The sequence below is a fragment of the Pan troglodytes genome, chromosome 3 (assembly GCF_028858775.2).
Source record: "Pan troglodytes isolate AG18354 chromosome 3, NHGRI_mPanTro3-v2.0_pri, whole genome shotgun sequence".
Lineage (NCBI taxonomy): Eukaryota > Metazoa > Chordata > Mammalia > Primates > Hominidae > Pan > Pan troglodytes.
The window spans coordinates 41,995,323-42,013,622 of record NC_072401.2 but is presented as its reverse complement, the minus strand read 5'-3'; the positions used below and the strand labels follow the sequence as shown (position 1 = coordinate 42,013,622).

The following is an 18,300-nucleotide window of genomic DNA, read 5'->3' as shown; positions in this document are numbered from 1 at the left end:
GTTCTCAGAATGCATATTATCTTGGCATAACTACAAATCTTAAAAAGCATATTCCTTGAGCCTCAAAACATCCCTAGACCATTTAGGACATACATTATCTAGGTTAATCTTTACAACGAGAATATTTTTGCTTGTCCTTTGTGGAATGGTTCTCTATAGAAATAAAATAAAACTTAGGAAACTGTGGTCTCATTCTAATACTTTTGATAAATGAAATCTAAAATAAGTATCTATGTTGTGTTTTGCCTATGATAAATCTTGCTTTCAAGTGATTACTGTTATTATTAAATTAGTAATTTGGGGACAACTTCACTGACTTTCTCTTAGCTTATAGGCAAAGTGGGAGTTATTTTAAACCCAGGCAAATTTACTTCATAGCCAAGGAAACTACCAACAAGAAATAAAAGAAAATCCAAGAAGGGAAAAGAAAGTATGTTAGGATTATGCAGACCAAGAAATTACTCCTCCTTAGAGACAGAGGGTTCGCCTTCAAAAATTATATATTATTTTGAAATGTGTCCATGAGTGGAAAATACAGGATATGCTGATATAGTCCAGCTTATAAATTTCATAATAAATCAGGTATAACTGGTTAACTCACCTACTTATTACCAAGAGATCTGGGACTAGAATCTAGAACTCCTCATTTTCAGTTTATTCACTAATTCATTCACGTAAAAATATTTATTGACACCTACTCTGCTAGGTAGAGAGGAAAGAATGGTAACCAAGACAGACATGGTCCCTGCCCTTACGGAGTTTATTAGAGGAGATAATATTTAAATAATCCAATAATCAGTAATAAGGACCAAGAAAGGTTCCATAAGGACCTATAACAAAGGCAACTTAGTCTGGGTGGGCAGGGCAGCTTTTTTGAGGGAGTGGTATTTAATCTAAGATTACAGACATATTCATTCTGAGACCTACAATTTTCTAACTAGCCACTTAATTGACAGACAATTTTCCACTAGGTCAAAGACTAAAACCCTTTCACATTAAGTCATAAGAATTTAAGAAACAGCATAGACATTACATTCCAAATAAATCCACATGGCCCTAAAAGATTTGGAAGAGCATCATCCTCCCCAGCATCCCATTCTCAGCCTCCTGCTGGAGTATATGTTCTTTAGCAACAAAAACTGTTTTGTAAGGACAAATTGCACAAACCTTTCTGCTTCTTCTAATCTGACATCCCAGAGGGATTCGTGATAGGTGAGTTTCATTCTGAAGGAATGTCTATACAACCTAGACAGTGAGACCTCACAGACAAAGCCCTCCAGAATTTCCAAGAGGCATTTTTCAGGACGGAACGATGCCAAAAGACATCACGAAGTTGTGTCTGGAGAGCAAAGCAGTAAGTACGTACCCTGAAACATTGGATGTGAAAATAGAGATTGAGGGTCTCGATGATCATTGCAGCTCCTTTACCCAAAGGAAGCCCACAGGAAGAGCACAGCTTCTTTCCACTTATAGACCTAGGTTTAAAAATATACGTAAGAATAAAAACTTCAGTTTAGAATACCTGGTCAAACACACAGACATGTAACCTCATGCAAAAATGAAAATATGGATTTTTAAGATGCCTATATCATGAATGAAATGAGAATGACAGAACTGATGATGAATAGGAGATTAAACATTAGATATAAATGGCAAACAACTGCCAGACTAAATATACTGGGTCTCCACTGTGGTACTGAATCTGGTGCGTGTGTTTAAGTTATTAGGTTATTTGTTTCAAGAAGTTTGTGTTGTAGTCTATTCAAATGCCTCAACATGATTCAATATATTTATCATACTTTTTTTAATAAGTCCTAAAAGATAACTGAATTTCACTTTCCTGGGGTTTCAATATTGCTTTTAAATTTCCCATAAGTGGTTCACTGGTCCACTATAGCATTTCTTTTTACTTATTAAGAAAACAACATTTTTGTTTGGAAATAATCACCTGTGATACAGCAGACTAGGCAGAGGGCCCGGAGAGGTGAGATCTAATGTCTGCTCTGTCACCAAGTTCTCTGATCTGGTGTAATAAACTAACTTTGGGTTTCTCTTTCACCTTTTAATATGAAGGGATTGGGCCAGATTATCTCTACAATTTCTTCCAGTGCAAACACTCTGTGAATGAAGGCACTTGCCTTCTCTCTAAACTGGAAGCCTCTTGAGGGCAGGACTGCATCTACCTCCTCTCTGTACCCCTGCAGCACCCAGTACAGTGCCCAGCAATGGACTGGAACCAAACCAGCAGAGCAAAACCAGGTGAGAGGATACCTTGAGGACACTTTCAGCAACCCATCTGAAACTAGACAGCTGTCCTCTGAAAGGCAGCTTTTATATAACTAAGATCACATTGCAATGATGCCAAATGTCTGAGAAACTCTTGGAATTACACAAGGAATTTAAAAATATGCAATATCATTTGAAAACCAGCAGGATACAGAGGGACAGGAGAAACAGAAAGGAAGACAGTAGAAAAGAGGAAGAGTTCCCCTAATCAAATGCTATTTATTAGGATTTCCCTCTTATCCAGTAGTTAAATGAAATTTCTACATCAAAGAAAATCTCTGAGCACTCAGTAATTTGTCTCTCCAGGGAACGGGAATTCAGGCGGCTTTTAAAAATATCATGGGGCCCAGCTAATGTCCAGAAGTCATCATTAGAGAGCTGGAGTAGGTTAGAAGGATGAAGTTTCGTTTGTCAGCCTCCGCCTGGTTCTCTGTAAGAGCCCTCAGTGGATTCCGCCTAGAAGGGCTTAGCCCTCTTGAAGGGAAAGGCGCCAGCTTTGGAGCCCGGCGGTTGTCTGGTGGATTTTATTATTAGATTGGAGGTTCCACACAATGTAATTAAAGCCCTATGGCCATAGCGGCACCAATGTCACAGGCCTGACTTTTTCTATTGCAGCTGATAAATCTGCAGGCAGATGGACAATGTTCTCTTTCCTCTTGCCTCTGTGTGTGTGTAGGAAGAGATGTGGATGGACACATCCCTCAAAATCATTTGGCAAGCACTAATTCAGTTGAAATGATGCTTGGCAAGCTCTAGTCACAACAAAGCAGCCTCAGAAAGGCCTGCTGACCTCTTGTACCTGTTTGGTGACTGACCGGGAGGGGTGGGAGAACAAGGAGAGAAAGGCCCAGCCTGGAAGTGCTCTCGGGGACTTTTCCTGTAATGTGGTAAAGGAGTCAAAAATTATGACAAGCAAAGAGAAGCCAAACTCCATTAAAAAAAGATATTTTAGATTAGGAAAATAAAATAAAATAAAACTTTCATGACAACCAAATCAAAGACCACAGCATTTCCTGGCAGTATTTTTTTTTTTTAATGAACAAAAATAGTAATAATGTCTAGCAAGAATTGTACATGTATTAGCTACATAAAATCAAAACCAGGTTGGCATGCTGGCATTGCTGAACAGAAAAGACAGAATTTTTTATAATCTTTATTTTTAGTTAATTTCTTCATTCGCTAAAATTGCCAGGTTGTTTTTTAAAAGTTGCTAGCCAAACTGCTTTGGCATGCTAATTAGATATAAAAACGATGGACTCCGTGGAAGGGGAAAGATGAGGAGGGATCCAGGGCAGATCTTCAAGGAGAGCCCAGAGATAAAGGGCAGGACTTAAAGGAGCTATTTTCAGTGACTTCCCTTATCAACAAATTCATTATGGATACGTGGGATGAAGGGTCATGTTCAAAACATGTAACAACTGATATGTCGTGGGCATCAACAAGTCAGAATAGCCCCCAGCTAGAAGCTACTAGAACGGTTGTACGTGAGCCCTGCCTGTGATTAAGCCATCAGCTCTGGGCTCTTGCTTTTAAAAGTTAATATCATTTGTAAAGACCCTAAAACTTAAAGTATAATTAAAAAAAAAAGAAAAGAAAAGGGGTAGAACACAGAAAAGAACAAGGGAAAGAAAAATACCAGCACAGAAGTGAAGAGCGTGGGAGTCCATGTGTCTTCCGCTTTCAGCATAACTCCCTGATCCCGCTTCCCACCCAAACCTCCCTCGCCAGGGAATGCTTGTCTTCTCCAAATATCACATTTTCATGTAACACCCTAAAGTATCAGTACCAATGCTTTAAAAAAGATTAAACATCACTGCAATAATCAATAACAATAGTGATTACTTCTAGCCAATTTTAGCTTCTATTGATTCTGAGTGTCATACAGACAAATAGAAATGAAACTGGATAGACATAAGAGAAACAGGAAATGGTTCAAATATTGCACTGGGAAAAAGGAAAATGTAACAAGAAAAATAAGACAATAAATATTTTTCTCTTACAAAACAAGTTATCATCATCATCACCTACACTTACTATTAGCCAGGCACAAAACCCTATGAGGTAGGGACTATTGTCATTCCTATTTTATAAACGAGGCAGAGAAAGGTTAAGTAATTTGCTCAAGGTCCAATGTAGGCAAGTGGCTGAGTCAAAATCTGAATGGAGGTAGTCTGGCTCTAGGTAGAATGATTGGTTACAGTACTATGAATGTTAACAGTTTAAACATTGGGTTATAAGGTATCTCTGGCTCAAATATGATCTTACGTGAAACTGAGGGTTCATTTTGAATTCCTCTACTACTTAATCAGTTAAATAATTTGGATAAGTTATTTAACTTCCCTGAGCCTCAATTTTATCGTCTGTAAAATGGCAGGAACAATCTCATTAAGTTATTGGAAGGGTTCAGTGAGTTAATGGATGAAAAGGAGAGAAATATATGTAAACTCTTCAACAGAGTGCCTATTATATTGAAATGGTTCAAACACGATAGAAACTATTATTGTCAAAAATACTTTCTTACAAAATTAAATTACAGCTCAGGTAATTACCTTACAGGAGAGCATAATAATGAGAGAATAACATTTTTTTCCTTGAACGAAACTTTGTCCACAGGCTCTGAGGCAATTTAACTCAAATGAATTACAAACACAACAGGCCTGCACCTGCTTTCCAATGTTTAAATTTGTGGGCTAAAAACATAACTTTGCCTATTACAACTCGATAAATTCAGAGTACATATTTACTTGCCAGAAAGACTGACCCAAACTTCCATTTATATTGACTACCTTGTCAATGAGATTTAATGGAGAGAAAGCACAAAAATGCTGCTGTCCTCTTGCCATCTCACATTTTTCATTCTTCCCCCTTCTAACTAAATGAATTTTTCGAAAAGGGAATCCCACAACCATCGTGTCTGGTTACTCACTTCCGCCTTTCACTGGGAGACTCGATCTGATGGTTAATGCTTTTATCCAGTGGGAGGGTTTTTGGCTTCACATCTTCTGAACTGTGCGTTGGATTTGATGTCTGCTGATTCTGGGATGGATCTGAGGCCAATTAAAGAACATAAATGTAGTGCACAGTAAAATCACCTTACTACCTAGGAAGTCACCTTTCTTTAAAGTGCTAATGCCTGTTGAGGTTTTATAGCGATTTCATGCAGGTCATGGGCACATGGTGGTTAGAGAGGCCACTTAAATCACTGCATCATGATTTAGTTTTGGAAACAAAGGAGGTCAGGAACCATGCCCTTTCCCCTCGCTGATTTCTGATGTCATAAAACAGTACTTTAAAATACTGACTTCTTATGCATGAAAGAAAGCAAATCTGGGTGGATGCAATTATAACCTGGAACATCATTTCTAAAACACAGTAAACACCCATTGCTTTCTCTGACTCATGGATCACACCAACTGTGATGTGGTTTAAATCCATAGGGCACCTGAATGGTATTCAGCTTGCAGGATATCTCCGTTTGGGAACATGCACAAATCTATGCTTATGTATTATAATCAAACCCAGGTAAATATGTGTATAGACAACAGGCTAAAAAATTTAAGGCAAAATTCGTTAATTCCACCATTAAAAAATGTTTATTTGGTCAGCCAGATTTGCTTTGGCAATAAACACATTTACCAGGGTCACTCTTTCATCCTCTTAGCTCACTCCTCCTCTTTATATCATTCAACATTTGAAGTTTCAGTTATCTAGGAATGATCCTGAAGACCCTTGGCATGTAGAATTTGATCATTTTGGCGAGGAATACATTTGAATTTTGTTATGGTGAGCCAGGAGCGTGGGAGACACAGGTGGGAATGAGGGTGAAATGGCAATGGGAACCGATGGGACCTTCCCAACATTCCAGCACCCACATCTCACCCGGCTTTGGGGATTCCACTCCTCCATAAGCATTTTATGGGGAGATTATGTCCAATGGTGGAATTGGGAATTTGAGGAAGTCTCAGAATGCACTACTTATGAAGGTCAAAGGTTTTCTGTAAAGTTACATTTTTTTTTTAAGTGCGAACACGCTCTCAGGTCTCACTGAGTCCCCAGCAAGTTCCTATAGAGTCTGAGCACACGATGGTAGAAGTTTATTCACTATATATTGGGCATAAGCTAGAAGTCCAGGGCCCTTAGAGAGAAGCCTGCAGCCAGCAGAGATCATAGCTTTCTGGACAATGTGGGGGTCTTACAACAATTTAAACATTGAATGAAACTGGTCTTCTCCATTATTACCCTGAGCAAGCTGTGGGTTTGTTCCACAGTGTGGGGCCCCAGCCTCGGCATCCAGCTGATGGTCTTCATGGACTCCTTTTGATACAGGGTTCCCAGAATGAGCCAAGGCCCCTTCAGTTAGGCTGTTAAAATAAAGAGGTATACTTCAGAGCAGAGAGAAAAGTAACTGAATCAAACTTCTTGGTCCTACAACTTAAAGGATGGGAGTACCAATTACAATATAAAAAAAGAGATGGGACTCTTTATTTATTCTATTTTAAAATAGATTTAAAATGATAAAGTACTACAAATTTCTATTATCCACCCGTTTAACAAGCTCAACAAACTATCATTTCTGATGCCTTCTCTGTCCACAAAGGTCTTCATTCTAATAATTTCAAGGAATGCCAGAGCTAACCTGATGTTCACAAGAGAGCACTTACTGTAAAAATAATTTAGCCACATGGAACCTTTGAAGACCATGGTAACTCACTGGCCTTTCAGTGGCTTCTGTGTGCAAAGAATGAACAGATGGAGGAGATAAAAGGAAAGTTTTTCTGGTGAAAACAGGGACAGCCTGGAGAACTAGCTAAAATTCATGTAAAATGCCTGTCTGGAGAAATTGCAAAAATGCAAAAAATTGCAAAAATGAAGGTCAAAGGTTTTCTGTAAAGTTACATTTTTTGTACATTTTGTAAATAGCTTATCAGCATCATTCAGATCTTCCTGACTAGTGGTTTTCATTGCATAAAACTGAAAAGTCCCTTTAAAGAGTTTAAACTGGAAAGTCATCTAAGGGCTCTACAGTTTCTGGACATAGCCCTGAGCACCTGTAGCTTACAATTTAACCAGTCTTCTAGCTGATGAGCATAGGAGAATTCTCAGAGCAAAATCCCACCAGGAAAGCTCTGCTCCCAGCCAACCTTTCAAGTTGGCCAGTCTTTGAAAATGACACTTAGCCTTTCATGCCTCCGATCCCTCTGGGATGCTGTGTGTGTGCACATGCATGTGCTCTTGCCAATACCTATCTGGTAACTCAGAGCCCCAGAGGAAAACATCTTTCTCATGAAGAACATGTTGGTGGCAGAGCACTGCCAGCTTCTTGGGCTTTCTGTGGGTCCCTTCTAGGTAAGGGATGGGGTGGGGTGGCATGAATAAACCCATTACAACCCTCAGCCACAACCAGAGTCTGCTCCAGTATGAGCTAGTTTTGAGTGCTCCAGGGGTCTCTAGCTGTCCTTTTCTGATCTTCCATGGAACACAGTAGAGCATGGGTGGGGTGACTACCCATAACCAGTTAATTGGTTGGTTATGCTTTATATTATCACCAGAGCAAACATGATTTCTTACAGCTCAGGGGATAATAATGGCCAACTTCAGGTCCACAGTGAAACCACAGTGGTGGGACCCCAGGTTCTCATTTCAATTTCTATCACTCCAGACACATTCATCATTTCAAGTGAGTAATATTTAGGTTTGGGGCTTTGAATCAGCTTTTGAAGACTGATACTGTCCCCCTTTGTTTAAAAAAGAGTTTGCCTATTTAAAAATAAGGCTATTTAGGCCAGGCATGGTGGCTCACACCTGTAATCCCAGTACTTCAGGAGGTGGAGGCAGGTGGATCACCTGAGGTCAGGAGTTCGAGACCAGCCTGACCAACATGACGAAACCCCATCTCTACTAAAAATACAAAAATTAGCTGGGCGTGGTGGCACGCACCTGTAGTCCCAGCTACTTGGGAGGCTGAGGGAGGAGACTCGCTTGAACCTGGGAGGTAGCAGTTGCAGTGAGCCAAGATCGCACCATGGCACTCCAGCCTGAGACAGAGTGAGACTCCGTCTCAAGCAAAAAAAAAAAGAAAAAAGAAAAAAAAATAAGGCTATTTATATTCAAAAGCATAAGGGCACTGATTTTAGACCTATTACAAAATATGTCCAAACAATATGTAATGTATTACTGGAACATTCATTTCGAAGCTGAATGTAATTTGCATCAGCAATGAGTACCCTTCCTGGGCGTGCACGAGCAGAGCCCAGCTTTGCACATTTTCATGGATGGCTTGGGATGGGCTCATACCTGCCCTTCTCCTCCAGTCGATCACTTTCCCTAGTCTTCAGCAATAAGTCACTGTCATCTCCCTGGAATGATTTCTTCCATCTTCTGTCTTGTTTTTCATCTTGACAGTTTCCCAGGTCTATCTTATTCTAAGGAGAAAAACAATGAAAATCTTAAGTATAAATTTTAAACACACTGTATAACCCTTATCTCTGGCCAGGAATATTTGAAGTATTTTTCAATCATGTTACCTATAATTTAAAGAACAGTTGTCCAAATTAACTGAATAGCAACTGATTTCCAACTATTTGGAATAAATGTATAATCTGAATCTCTTTAGAAAGTTATCACAAAAGGGAATTGATTAGAAAACCCCTCTTTCAAAATAAAACAGTCATAGGACCGCTCATTGCAGGACAAATGGTTTTCTGGTATCCACAGGTTATTTTCCTTTATGTGGATTATGGACCACCCAGGTCTTGATATAACTTCTGCCCTGTACTTCCATCTTCTATGACCTTATTTGGGGAATGTGGAGGCAGACCAGACTTTGTAGGCTCTCTCTGGCCTTCAAAGACAACATGTAAATTTCTTGTGGATTTTTGTTTGTTTTTAGTGCTGTTCTACGTAAGTTCATTTTATTTATTTATTTCGGTTTTTTAATTTGTTGTTTTGTTTTTAAGTTTTGGGGTAAATATGCAGGATGTGCAGGTTTGTTACACAGATAAACATGTGCCATGGTGGTTTGCTGCACCCATCACCTGAGTGTTAAGCCCAGCATGCATTAGTTTTTATTATTATTATTATTTCCTTTAGAGATAGGGTCTTTTTCTCTCACCCGGGCTGGAGTACAGTGGTGCAATGGCAAGATCATGTTCACTGCAGCCTTTACCTCCTTGGCTTAAGGGATCCTTCGCCTCAGCCTCCCAGGCAGCTGGGACTACAGGTCTTGTGGAATGTCGGGGGGTTAGAAGCAATTTTCATGGATGCTGGTGGAGAATATGTTATTGACATCTTTGCTACTGCCAAACAATGGAAAAGAATGTATAGTATGGCAGAGGGGAATAAATATATATTGAATGAATGAATGATCTGGCAACTGGGCTGTGAGAAGGATATTCCAGAATATGACTTCACTAATTGAGATCTTGCCAGTCAGGTGTGGAGAGACTTTGGCTTCCAGACTACTGGGATAGATCTTGCTGGGGTAATGACTTTACCACTCCCCAGGAAATGACTCTAGAATTTGGCTGCAGCAGTGATAGAACAATGGGGTACAATGGCCACACAGTAGCTGACGTGATTCTAGGGGAATAGCTAGTCTTGGACTTAAACTAGTGAGTCTGTTCGGTAACCTTGCTCTTGGGGTTTTGTACTTCCATTTAGGTTTATTTATTTCACAAATTGCTTTTAATCTGTGGTCTCACCATTGTCCCACTGCCTTCAGTCATGGAGGAAGAGGTAGACAGCTGGTCAGCGGAACTTGAAGAAACAGTAAATGGAACCACAGTGTCTTCAATTATCTTACGCTCCTAAGGGGAAGGACAGGAATCGATGAAAGGGGGGAAAATAAAAATCATATTTGTCAAGAGAAAAATGTCATTAAGGCACTTTAGAAAAAAATCAGAATATGTTCGAACAAGCAGGACATTTTAAAAAGTCTTATTTTCCAAAAGCATGCAAATCATATAACACTCTCCATGGGTAATAATTTAGAAATTAACATTTAATTTTGAAAAACAAAGACTCTGCAAATTAATTAGTTAGAGTAATACAAGAAGCCTAATTAGAAATGCTATTAGGGATCTGATTATGCACAAAAAGTATTGTTGAATATAAAATTCACAATATTAATCATGAACAAACTTTAGATAACATACATAAAATGCAGCCCCCTTTAAGTTATCTAATATGTTCTGGCTTATTCATTTAAAAAACAAAATGAACCTAAACAAAATTCTCTTCTCCTCCAAGTCTCTTTAGTGCTATATAGTAAATGCAGTCATTCAGCCTCAATATCAAAATTATTCTCATAAAATTAATTCACTATTACCAAACAACAAACACACAAATGAATGGAACTGATTATTTCATGTCACCTCTCTAAGATCAATCAAGAATCTGACTCACTGATTACAGAACAGATGTAATTGTATCGTCTCCCTTGACTGTGACTCAACACACCCTTATCACGAACTGTATTTGTGAGGAATTGTGGTCTTTTAGAACCTAAATGACATGACTGTTTTAAAGAGCTTGATGGGATTCTGCTGTCAGTAAAGAGTCAGACACAGCCACATGCATCCGCATGCCACAGACACAGAGAGTGTTGCTAGACTTTGAGGAATTGGGATGACAAGGGTCAAATTCCTTCTTGGGAATTTCCTACCTCCTCATAGTATCTGCGTTCTTCCTCTTCCACCTCCTTTTGGGCCTTTTCCCACTCTTCTTTCAGCTTGTCCTGCTCCTTCTGGTATCTCTCCTGTTATGGAATTTCCATAGATTGTTCTCAACTGACCATTGCATACGTCATCGGGAATTTTCCCCCCTAAACCACCATGTACAATATGTTGCAAGATTATCTTCTTCTTGTTAGGATTCTGAATTTAATTGATTCATGCAATAAAAAGGGAATATGGTTTTGTGGCACTCAAACATTTTGGGAACATAATCCAATGGACAGCAGTATTTTCTGCTGCTCATGTTTTGCTTACGGAAAGAGAAAAGACGGAAAGGTGGAAAGCCTCTAAAATCTTCCTTCACTCCAGTTTTGTTCCAGGTGTGCTAAACCAATAGTTTGGTTTTATTGGGCCCTTTGGAGATGAGTTTTGCCATTCCACTAATAGAAATGCATTGCTGCGAGGAGAGTGTAATAAAAGATGAAAAACCTTGAAGGTTTATTAGACACACAATACAGAAAGGTCCACCGTGGACAAGATGATAATTAGCTGAATAGCTGAATTACTCTTTGCTTGTGACTATTCTACCAAAATAGAGTCTTCCTAGCTTTAAGTAACTTCTGAATTAAGAGTAGTTTTTAAACAGTCCATTAGAGTACTTCTTCAGAACTGCCATTTTTGTTTTCAGAAATAATGCAGCAGAAGTCACCATTTCTGGGGGGAAAAAAGAACATACTAAGAATAAAAGTGGTGTTTAAAATGTGATTGGAGTCCCTGATGGCTGATTAGAAGAAATGAATAAATGGGGATTAAAATTAATGCATAAAATGAGAAGTGACACTCCTGATGCCTTGGGAATGGCATCCTGACATGACAGAGACAAAGGAACCATTTATGTGTGGTGCACACACTCAGATATTTTAGGCTGACTATTGTCAATCCTCTCTTCGAGGCTGAAACAAGTCTGCTTCTGTCTTCATGGGGAAGCCACTGAGATTTCCTCCAGGCATCACCTGTTTCATTGGTATCTTAGGAGCAGGAGGACTTTCTTGGCATTCTCTGGAGCCTGGTGTTCTTATTAACTCTAACAAAATCATTGTTGATCAACCCATGGCATGCTTTTTATTTCCTGGTAAAAATTGTTATGAAAACCAAGTATTGTAAAGTTTTAGAGAGGGACTTCAGGGGCTTTTTAGAATACAGGAAAGAGACCTTAAAACTACATAAAAGCTGAAAACAAGTAAAGCTTCTTAGGCTTCTTGGTTCTAGGAACTTACATCACGTGTTCCCCTCACCAACAGGATGAACTGATGATGCAGAGATGCAGAGAGTGAAAGATGCAGTATTTCACTCACACACACACACACACACGATCTCTCTCTCTCTCTCACACCCTCCCCTACAAACACCTTGGCCCATAACTCACGATGCCATACCAGGCAACAAGTTAGAAACACAGGAGCAATACAAAGGCCTGGTGCCCGCCTCTGTTACCAGGGTCACCCCTTGGTGTGTAATAGAGCACCACAGTGAGGAGCACATTTGCCTGACTTCACTTTGTGGAAATCTGACTCTTGGCTGTTCACCATTTAGCTGGGGAATGAGCACCTAACTCTCCCAGAGACGAGCAGATGGTCAGGGGTGCACGTCTCACAATGGACCTCAAATCCCAGTAGCCCTGAGATTTTGATGAATCGGGTTCCTACTAACAGTTTGGTATTGAAGGCTTAACCTTCTGCAAGTTACAAAATGCCAAACTTAACAGGCAGAGCCAAAACCACACTACCACCTACTACTGCTATCTAAATCACTGTCTACCACCTCATCCCTGGGAAATAAGCCAAAAGGATTAGGAAAAAAAAAAAAGAAAAGAAAAAGTAAGTAAAATAAACTTGCATTAAGCATTGCTTTCTACGCACTGCATGTTCTCACTCATAAGTGGGAGATGAACAATGAGAACACATGGACACAGGGAGGGGAATACCACACACCGGGGCCTGTCAGGGGTTGGGGGGCTAGTGGAGGGACAGCATTAGGAGAAATACCTAATGTAGGTGACGGGTTGGTGGGTGCAGCAAACCACCATGACATGTGTATACCTATGTAACAAACCTGCCCGTTCTGCACGTGTATCCCAGAACTTGAAGTATAATTTAAAAAATGAACAAACGTCAAAAAAAGCATTGCTTTCTACAAGCAGCAGAAAGTCATCAAAATTAATGAGATTTAACATTATTTTCCTTTATTTATTTATTTATTTATTTATTTATTTATTTTTGTAAAATCAGTACTAGTGGGAATGTAGTAGAAGGAGCATGAGTTTTAAAGTCATCCAGACTTGGATTTGAATCTGGTCTTGACACCTATTAGTTGTGTAACCTTGGGCAATTAACTTAATTTCAGTGAACTTTACTTTCTTCAATTGCAAACAAGGGCTAATAAGACATACTTTGAAGTGCTGTTTGAGGATAAATGAAGTAAAAATGTCAAGCGCTAACCTCAGTTCCTGGCACATCCCAGGTACCCAACATGGGTTAGTTCTTTAGGTTGCTAGGTTACCTTTTGAAGCCCTGTTAATCCATAAAACTGGCATGAAGTGGGAGTATGATGAACTTACTACCAGAATTTTTCTAGAATTGATAATCAGCAGCTTTTACTCAAAGGTAGAGCAAACATTTCTTTTTCTTTTCTTCTTTTTTTTGAGATGGAGTTTTGTTTTTGTCGTCCAGGCTGGAGTGCAATGGCGTGATCTCGGCTCACTGCAACCTCCGCCTCACGGGTTCAAACGATTCTCCTGTCTCAGCCTCCCTAGCTGGGATTACAGGCATGTGACACCACGCCCGGCTAATTTTGTATTTTTAGTAGAGATGGGGTTTCTCCATGTTGGTCTCAGGCTAGTCTCCAACTCCTGACCTCAGGTGATCCACTCACATCGGCTTTTTTTTTTTTAGACATTCTCACTCTGTTGTCTAGGCTGGAGTGCAGTGGCATGATCTCAGCTCACTGCAACCTCTGCCTTCTGAGTTCAAGCGATTCTTCTGTCTCAACCTCCCGAGTAGCAGGAATTACAGGTGTGCATCACCATGCCCAGCTAATTTTTGTATTTTTGGTAGAGACGGGGTTTCGTCATGTTGGCCAGGCTGGTTTCCAACTCCTGACCTCAGATGATGCACTCACATCGGCCTCCCAAAGTGCTGGGATTACAGTCGTGAGCCACCACGCCCAGCCCTCAAAGGTAGAGCAAAAGTTTCTATTTAAGAAAGTAGACTGAGGCTAAATTTTATTTCACGTGTATGCTAGCAGAGAGCTTTTAGATAATTCATTCCCACTGCTACTTGACTGGAAATTGACTGGCAACTAAGGAGGTGATGAATGGGTAGACTGGCCCTTATCCATACTTGGAGGGTTTTTTGGTTCAGTGTTAATATGAATGGTTTTTCATCATGTTTATTATTGCAGTCTTTGGCAGGAAGAATGAGACACAGGGTACCCTGTTACAAGGACACAAAATGAACTGACTTGAGACTCACTAACTTCCGAGAATAACTTGATTCCATTCATTTCCTGTGCTAAAAGTCTATTTAATGCAATGGAAAGCAAGAGGACAAAAAAGGAAAAATAAAAAAAGCAGCAAACCCCATCCTACCTGGAGCAAACGTTCCTGTTCCTGTTGCCATTTTTCCTGTCGCCTGCGCTCCTCTTCTGGGTCCCATGCCCAGAACTTAAACTGCTTAGAAAAATAAAACCATGATCAGAATTGAGCCATGTCCTCAAGGGACAGGCCGGGTGAAGAGTAGACAATTGGCCTCTGGCCTGGCACCCAGATTGACACACAGGAGCAGAAGGCTTCATATATCTAAACATCCTCTTTGGTGGCAGAAACCATTTTTTAATCTTAGTCCCTCTTTGGTTTACTTCCAAGACGCTGGTATGATTCTGTGAATCTTTTTGGAGCTAATGAAAACACAAAGTAATTAGCCACTGGCATTGGAAGGCTTTGCTTCATTTCTCTTAGAAGTGATTTCTCTTAAATGCATTCATGCTTCTGAACCTAAGGTGCTCATTCTGCATATTGATCCTGGGTCCAAGCAAACGAGACCAGTTATTTTAGCAGAAATGCATTTTGTAAGAAGTGGTGTTTGTCACGCTATAAAAACTAATCTTTTATACTACTGTTGCTTTTCCTACCACTTTTCCCTACAGTGGGTTGTTTAACTCACCAATGCTCACCAGTACCACCTAAGATCCAGGCAAGCAGATCACTTGCCCTGGGGCCCGCATGACACAAACACTCAAGCTCAAAGACTTACTTCCTTTTTGTATTAATAAAAGGTTTTTGCAAGTTTGGGAACCAAGTAAATAATGAGGAATAACAGAGAAAAATCCATGAACCGAAGCAGGTGCCCAGGCCACAGAATATGAGACTGGGAGGGTACAGGTGGGGGGAAGGGAAATCACAGCCTGCCCCCAGGAAACCAGGAAAAGAGGGGCTGCTGTGTTTAAAGTCGGCTGCCCCAGTCACCCAGAGTAGGTGCCCAGGCAGACCAGGGCACAATAACTGTGCTCCTCCCTTCCCTTTGTTCTGATGGGGTAGGACAGGGAAGCAACTGCCTGGGAATCTTAAGTTGAAAAAGCAAGGCAAGGGTGGGGAAGTTGATGGGGGATGGGAAACAGGGTTGGGGTGGGGAGGGGTGCAGGCAAAATCTATGTACCCTGGTAGCCTGGGAAGATGAACAGGGTCAGTCCTATCCAAGGTTTTGATAGATCCAGTTAGTGCCCAGGGTACCTGGGCCAGCCCACCTCCCACTCTGCCTGGCCCCCAACAGATCCACATTCCCTGGCCCAGGGAAGTATCTTCAGGCAGAGAATGCAGGCCAGGCTATGGGCAATGCTTGATTTATAACTTCATCAATATTTAGAACTTTAATATATTTGGACAAATAAAACATGGTCCTCATTTTGTACTCTTGCTGCTGTGCTTCCTGCAATTGATTGGGATGGCCGTGATGCTCACAGAATAGTCAAACCCAAGTGGGCCAATAATCTAGGGATACTAGCTTATTGCTTCCTGCTTGCCACTCCTGAGTTTCACACTGCACATTAGCATATTACAGGCTCTTGGAAGTTATGCAGGGGGAAAATCATTTAATTGTGTATACAGATGGTCCCCAGCTTAGGTGGGTTAACTTAACATTTTTTCAAGTTTATAATGGTACGAAAGCAATATGGAGTTGGCAGAAACTGTACTTCAAATACCCAAACAGCCATTCTATTTTTCACTTTTAGGATGGTATTCAATAAATTTCATGAGATATTCAACACTTTATCATAAAATAGACTTTGTGTAAGATGATGTTGCCCAATTGCAGGCTAACATAATGTTTTGAGCACATTTAAGGTAGGCTAGGCTGAGCTATAATGTTCAGTAGGTTGGGCATATCAAATGCAGTTTTGACTTGAAGTATTTTCAACTTACAATATCTTTATTGGGCTGTGACCCCATTCTTAAGTTGAACAGCATCTGTAATCTAAAATTTCCCAAACTCCCTTGGATGACCATAAATGTTATCCAAATGTGGTTATACCAGATGGGAAATTCTATTGGAATTTAATGGTGTTGGAAGTTGGCTCCACCTGTCATTGTTCTAGAACTTCGAGGTGGTTTAAACATTCAGAAGCTCTTCCAGGGGCATGGCCCCTCTTTGTCTTTTGAGGGAAAAGGGGATGTTTATGTGAATAAAGCCATAGAAAAAACACTGAGGAAAGTCCAATAGTAGGAAAATAAGAGAAACGATTAGGAATTATTTAATTTCTAAATTTCACTAGGCGGTGCTCTCAGGAATAAGTCAAGTAAGGAGTGGGCAGGTAGGAGGAGGAAGTGTGGGGTGGGGGGATTGAGCACAGAAAATACAGAATATGTGTTAAAAGGCAACAGAGGAAAGCAGTGGGTATTTTAAGAGGAGGATAAAGGGGAAGAAACCAGCATGATAAACAGGAGAGAATGAAACAATGATCTTGCTCCTTTTGCAGATAATTTGCAGATTATGGCCCACTGACTGTGGGCCAGGGCGGGGTTACCAGCTAGCCAAGTGGCCCAGCCTCACGGAGCTTACACCTGAGTGCGTGTGGAGTGGAAAAGTGACCAATATATGCATATGACCAGAAGACAGTGTGATAACTATCATAAGAGATGTAAAAGGTGCTAGAGGAAGTCAGAATGGACAGCATTTAACCCACTTTGTCCTACAATTTACCTGTTTACAAGTCCACATCTTCCTCTGGCCTAGGGATTCTTCAGGAGGCAGGAAGAGCCCCTCATCCTCCTATCTACCCCAAGACCTTATATTTTTAGGCCCTCAACAAATGTTTGTTGAATAAATGAATGGAATCCCCTCATGCTGGGTAATGCATCTCCTACCATCAGAGTCCCTTTCTTTCATAGTCCCGAGGGCCTCTGGTACTCCAAGACTGACCAAAAATAGCCAGAGTCTACGGAGGCCAGCATAATCTAATGCTTATCTCCTCTTGAAGCGTTACTTATTTCAAGTTTCTTTTATTTTCTATTCTATGATGAGACATTTACTATCAAAAGCACATGAAATTTTCAGAGCATTTACTTAAGTAGGCCAGTGATTTGTGTCTTTCTTATTCTATTTTCCTTAAACAAGAAATGAGAATGTGTTTCTTTGGAAAGCCCTTCCTCTCCACCCCTACTCAGGGGGCATGAACAACTGACATCTTTGTTCCAAATGCAATTTAAAATGGAAATCTTCAGATCTGTGCCATGGATGCCAGCTTTGGGATCGTTCTGGGGTTCCCATCCATCATCAATGAACTCAGCTTCCCAGGAAACTCAGGATTCCCAGTATTGGCTTGGGACTGAGCCTCCACAGATAGTCCCTAGTTTTGTACTGTGGCTGGGGACATCAAGGGTTATGCAACAAGTGATGGATCCCTTCTCTGTTCTGCAGAGGCACTTAGAACTCCCTAAGTGAGACAATTTACCTACAGATAAGAATTGATATTGACTATGGTGGGCCTCTTGGATTAGCTATTGGGAGAGGGGGAGGATTTATTTACATATCAGCCACTGTGCTAGGGGCTTCTGAATAATTATTTCAATTAAGGCACATGACAACTTCAAAAGAAAAGTACTGTCATCTTACTGTACGGTCAAGGAAGATGAGGGTCAGAGAAGTTATATAACACCTTCAGGGCTACACAGCTAAATCCAGAATCAAAGGCACAGTAGTGATTATGTGGCTGAGCCGGGGTTGCTCATGGGCAATACCACAGTTGGTTGTGCCACAGAGAAAGTCTCCAAATCTAATGGGAATTCCAG

At 40.5% G+C, this 18,300-nt stretch overlaps 1 protein-coding gene across 36 annotated transcripts in view; it reads right to left on the bottom strand.

The window, feature by feature from the left end:
- The window catches only part of LIMCH1 (LIM and calponin homology domains 1), a 340,384-nt gene that overhangs the window by 9,020 nt on the left and 313,064 nt on the right, over positions 1–18,300 (bottom strand). For 8 of the 36 annotated variants that reach the window (XM_063808788.1, XM_016951473.4, XM_009447583.5 and 5 more), the window contains 7 exons: positions 14,605–14,685; positions 10,949–11,041; positions 9,987–10,091; positions 8,581–8,708; positions 6,526–6,647; positions 5,213–5,333; positions 1,367–1,475 (listed from right to left, as the gene is read on the bottom strand). In XM_063808788.1, the coding sequence (XP_063664858.1) occupies positions 1,367–1,475; positions 5,213–5,333; positions 6,526–6,647; positions 8,581–8,708; positions 9,987–10,091; positions 10,949–11,041; positions 14,605–14,685 (759 nt within the window). Of the gene's footprint in view, positions 1–1,366; positions 1,476–3,076; positions 3,164–5,212; positions 5,334–6,525; positions 6,648–8,580; positions 8,709–9,986; positions 10,092–10,948; positions 11,042–14,604; positions 14,689–18,300 lie in introns of all 36 variants that reach the window. The other 28 variants (XM_009447566.5, XM_009447563.5, XM_016951470.4 and 25 more) reach the window with 10 other exon arrangements.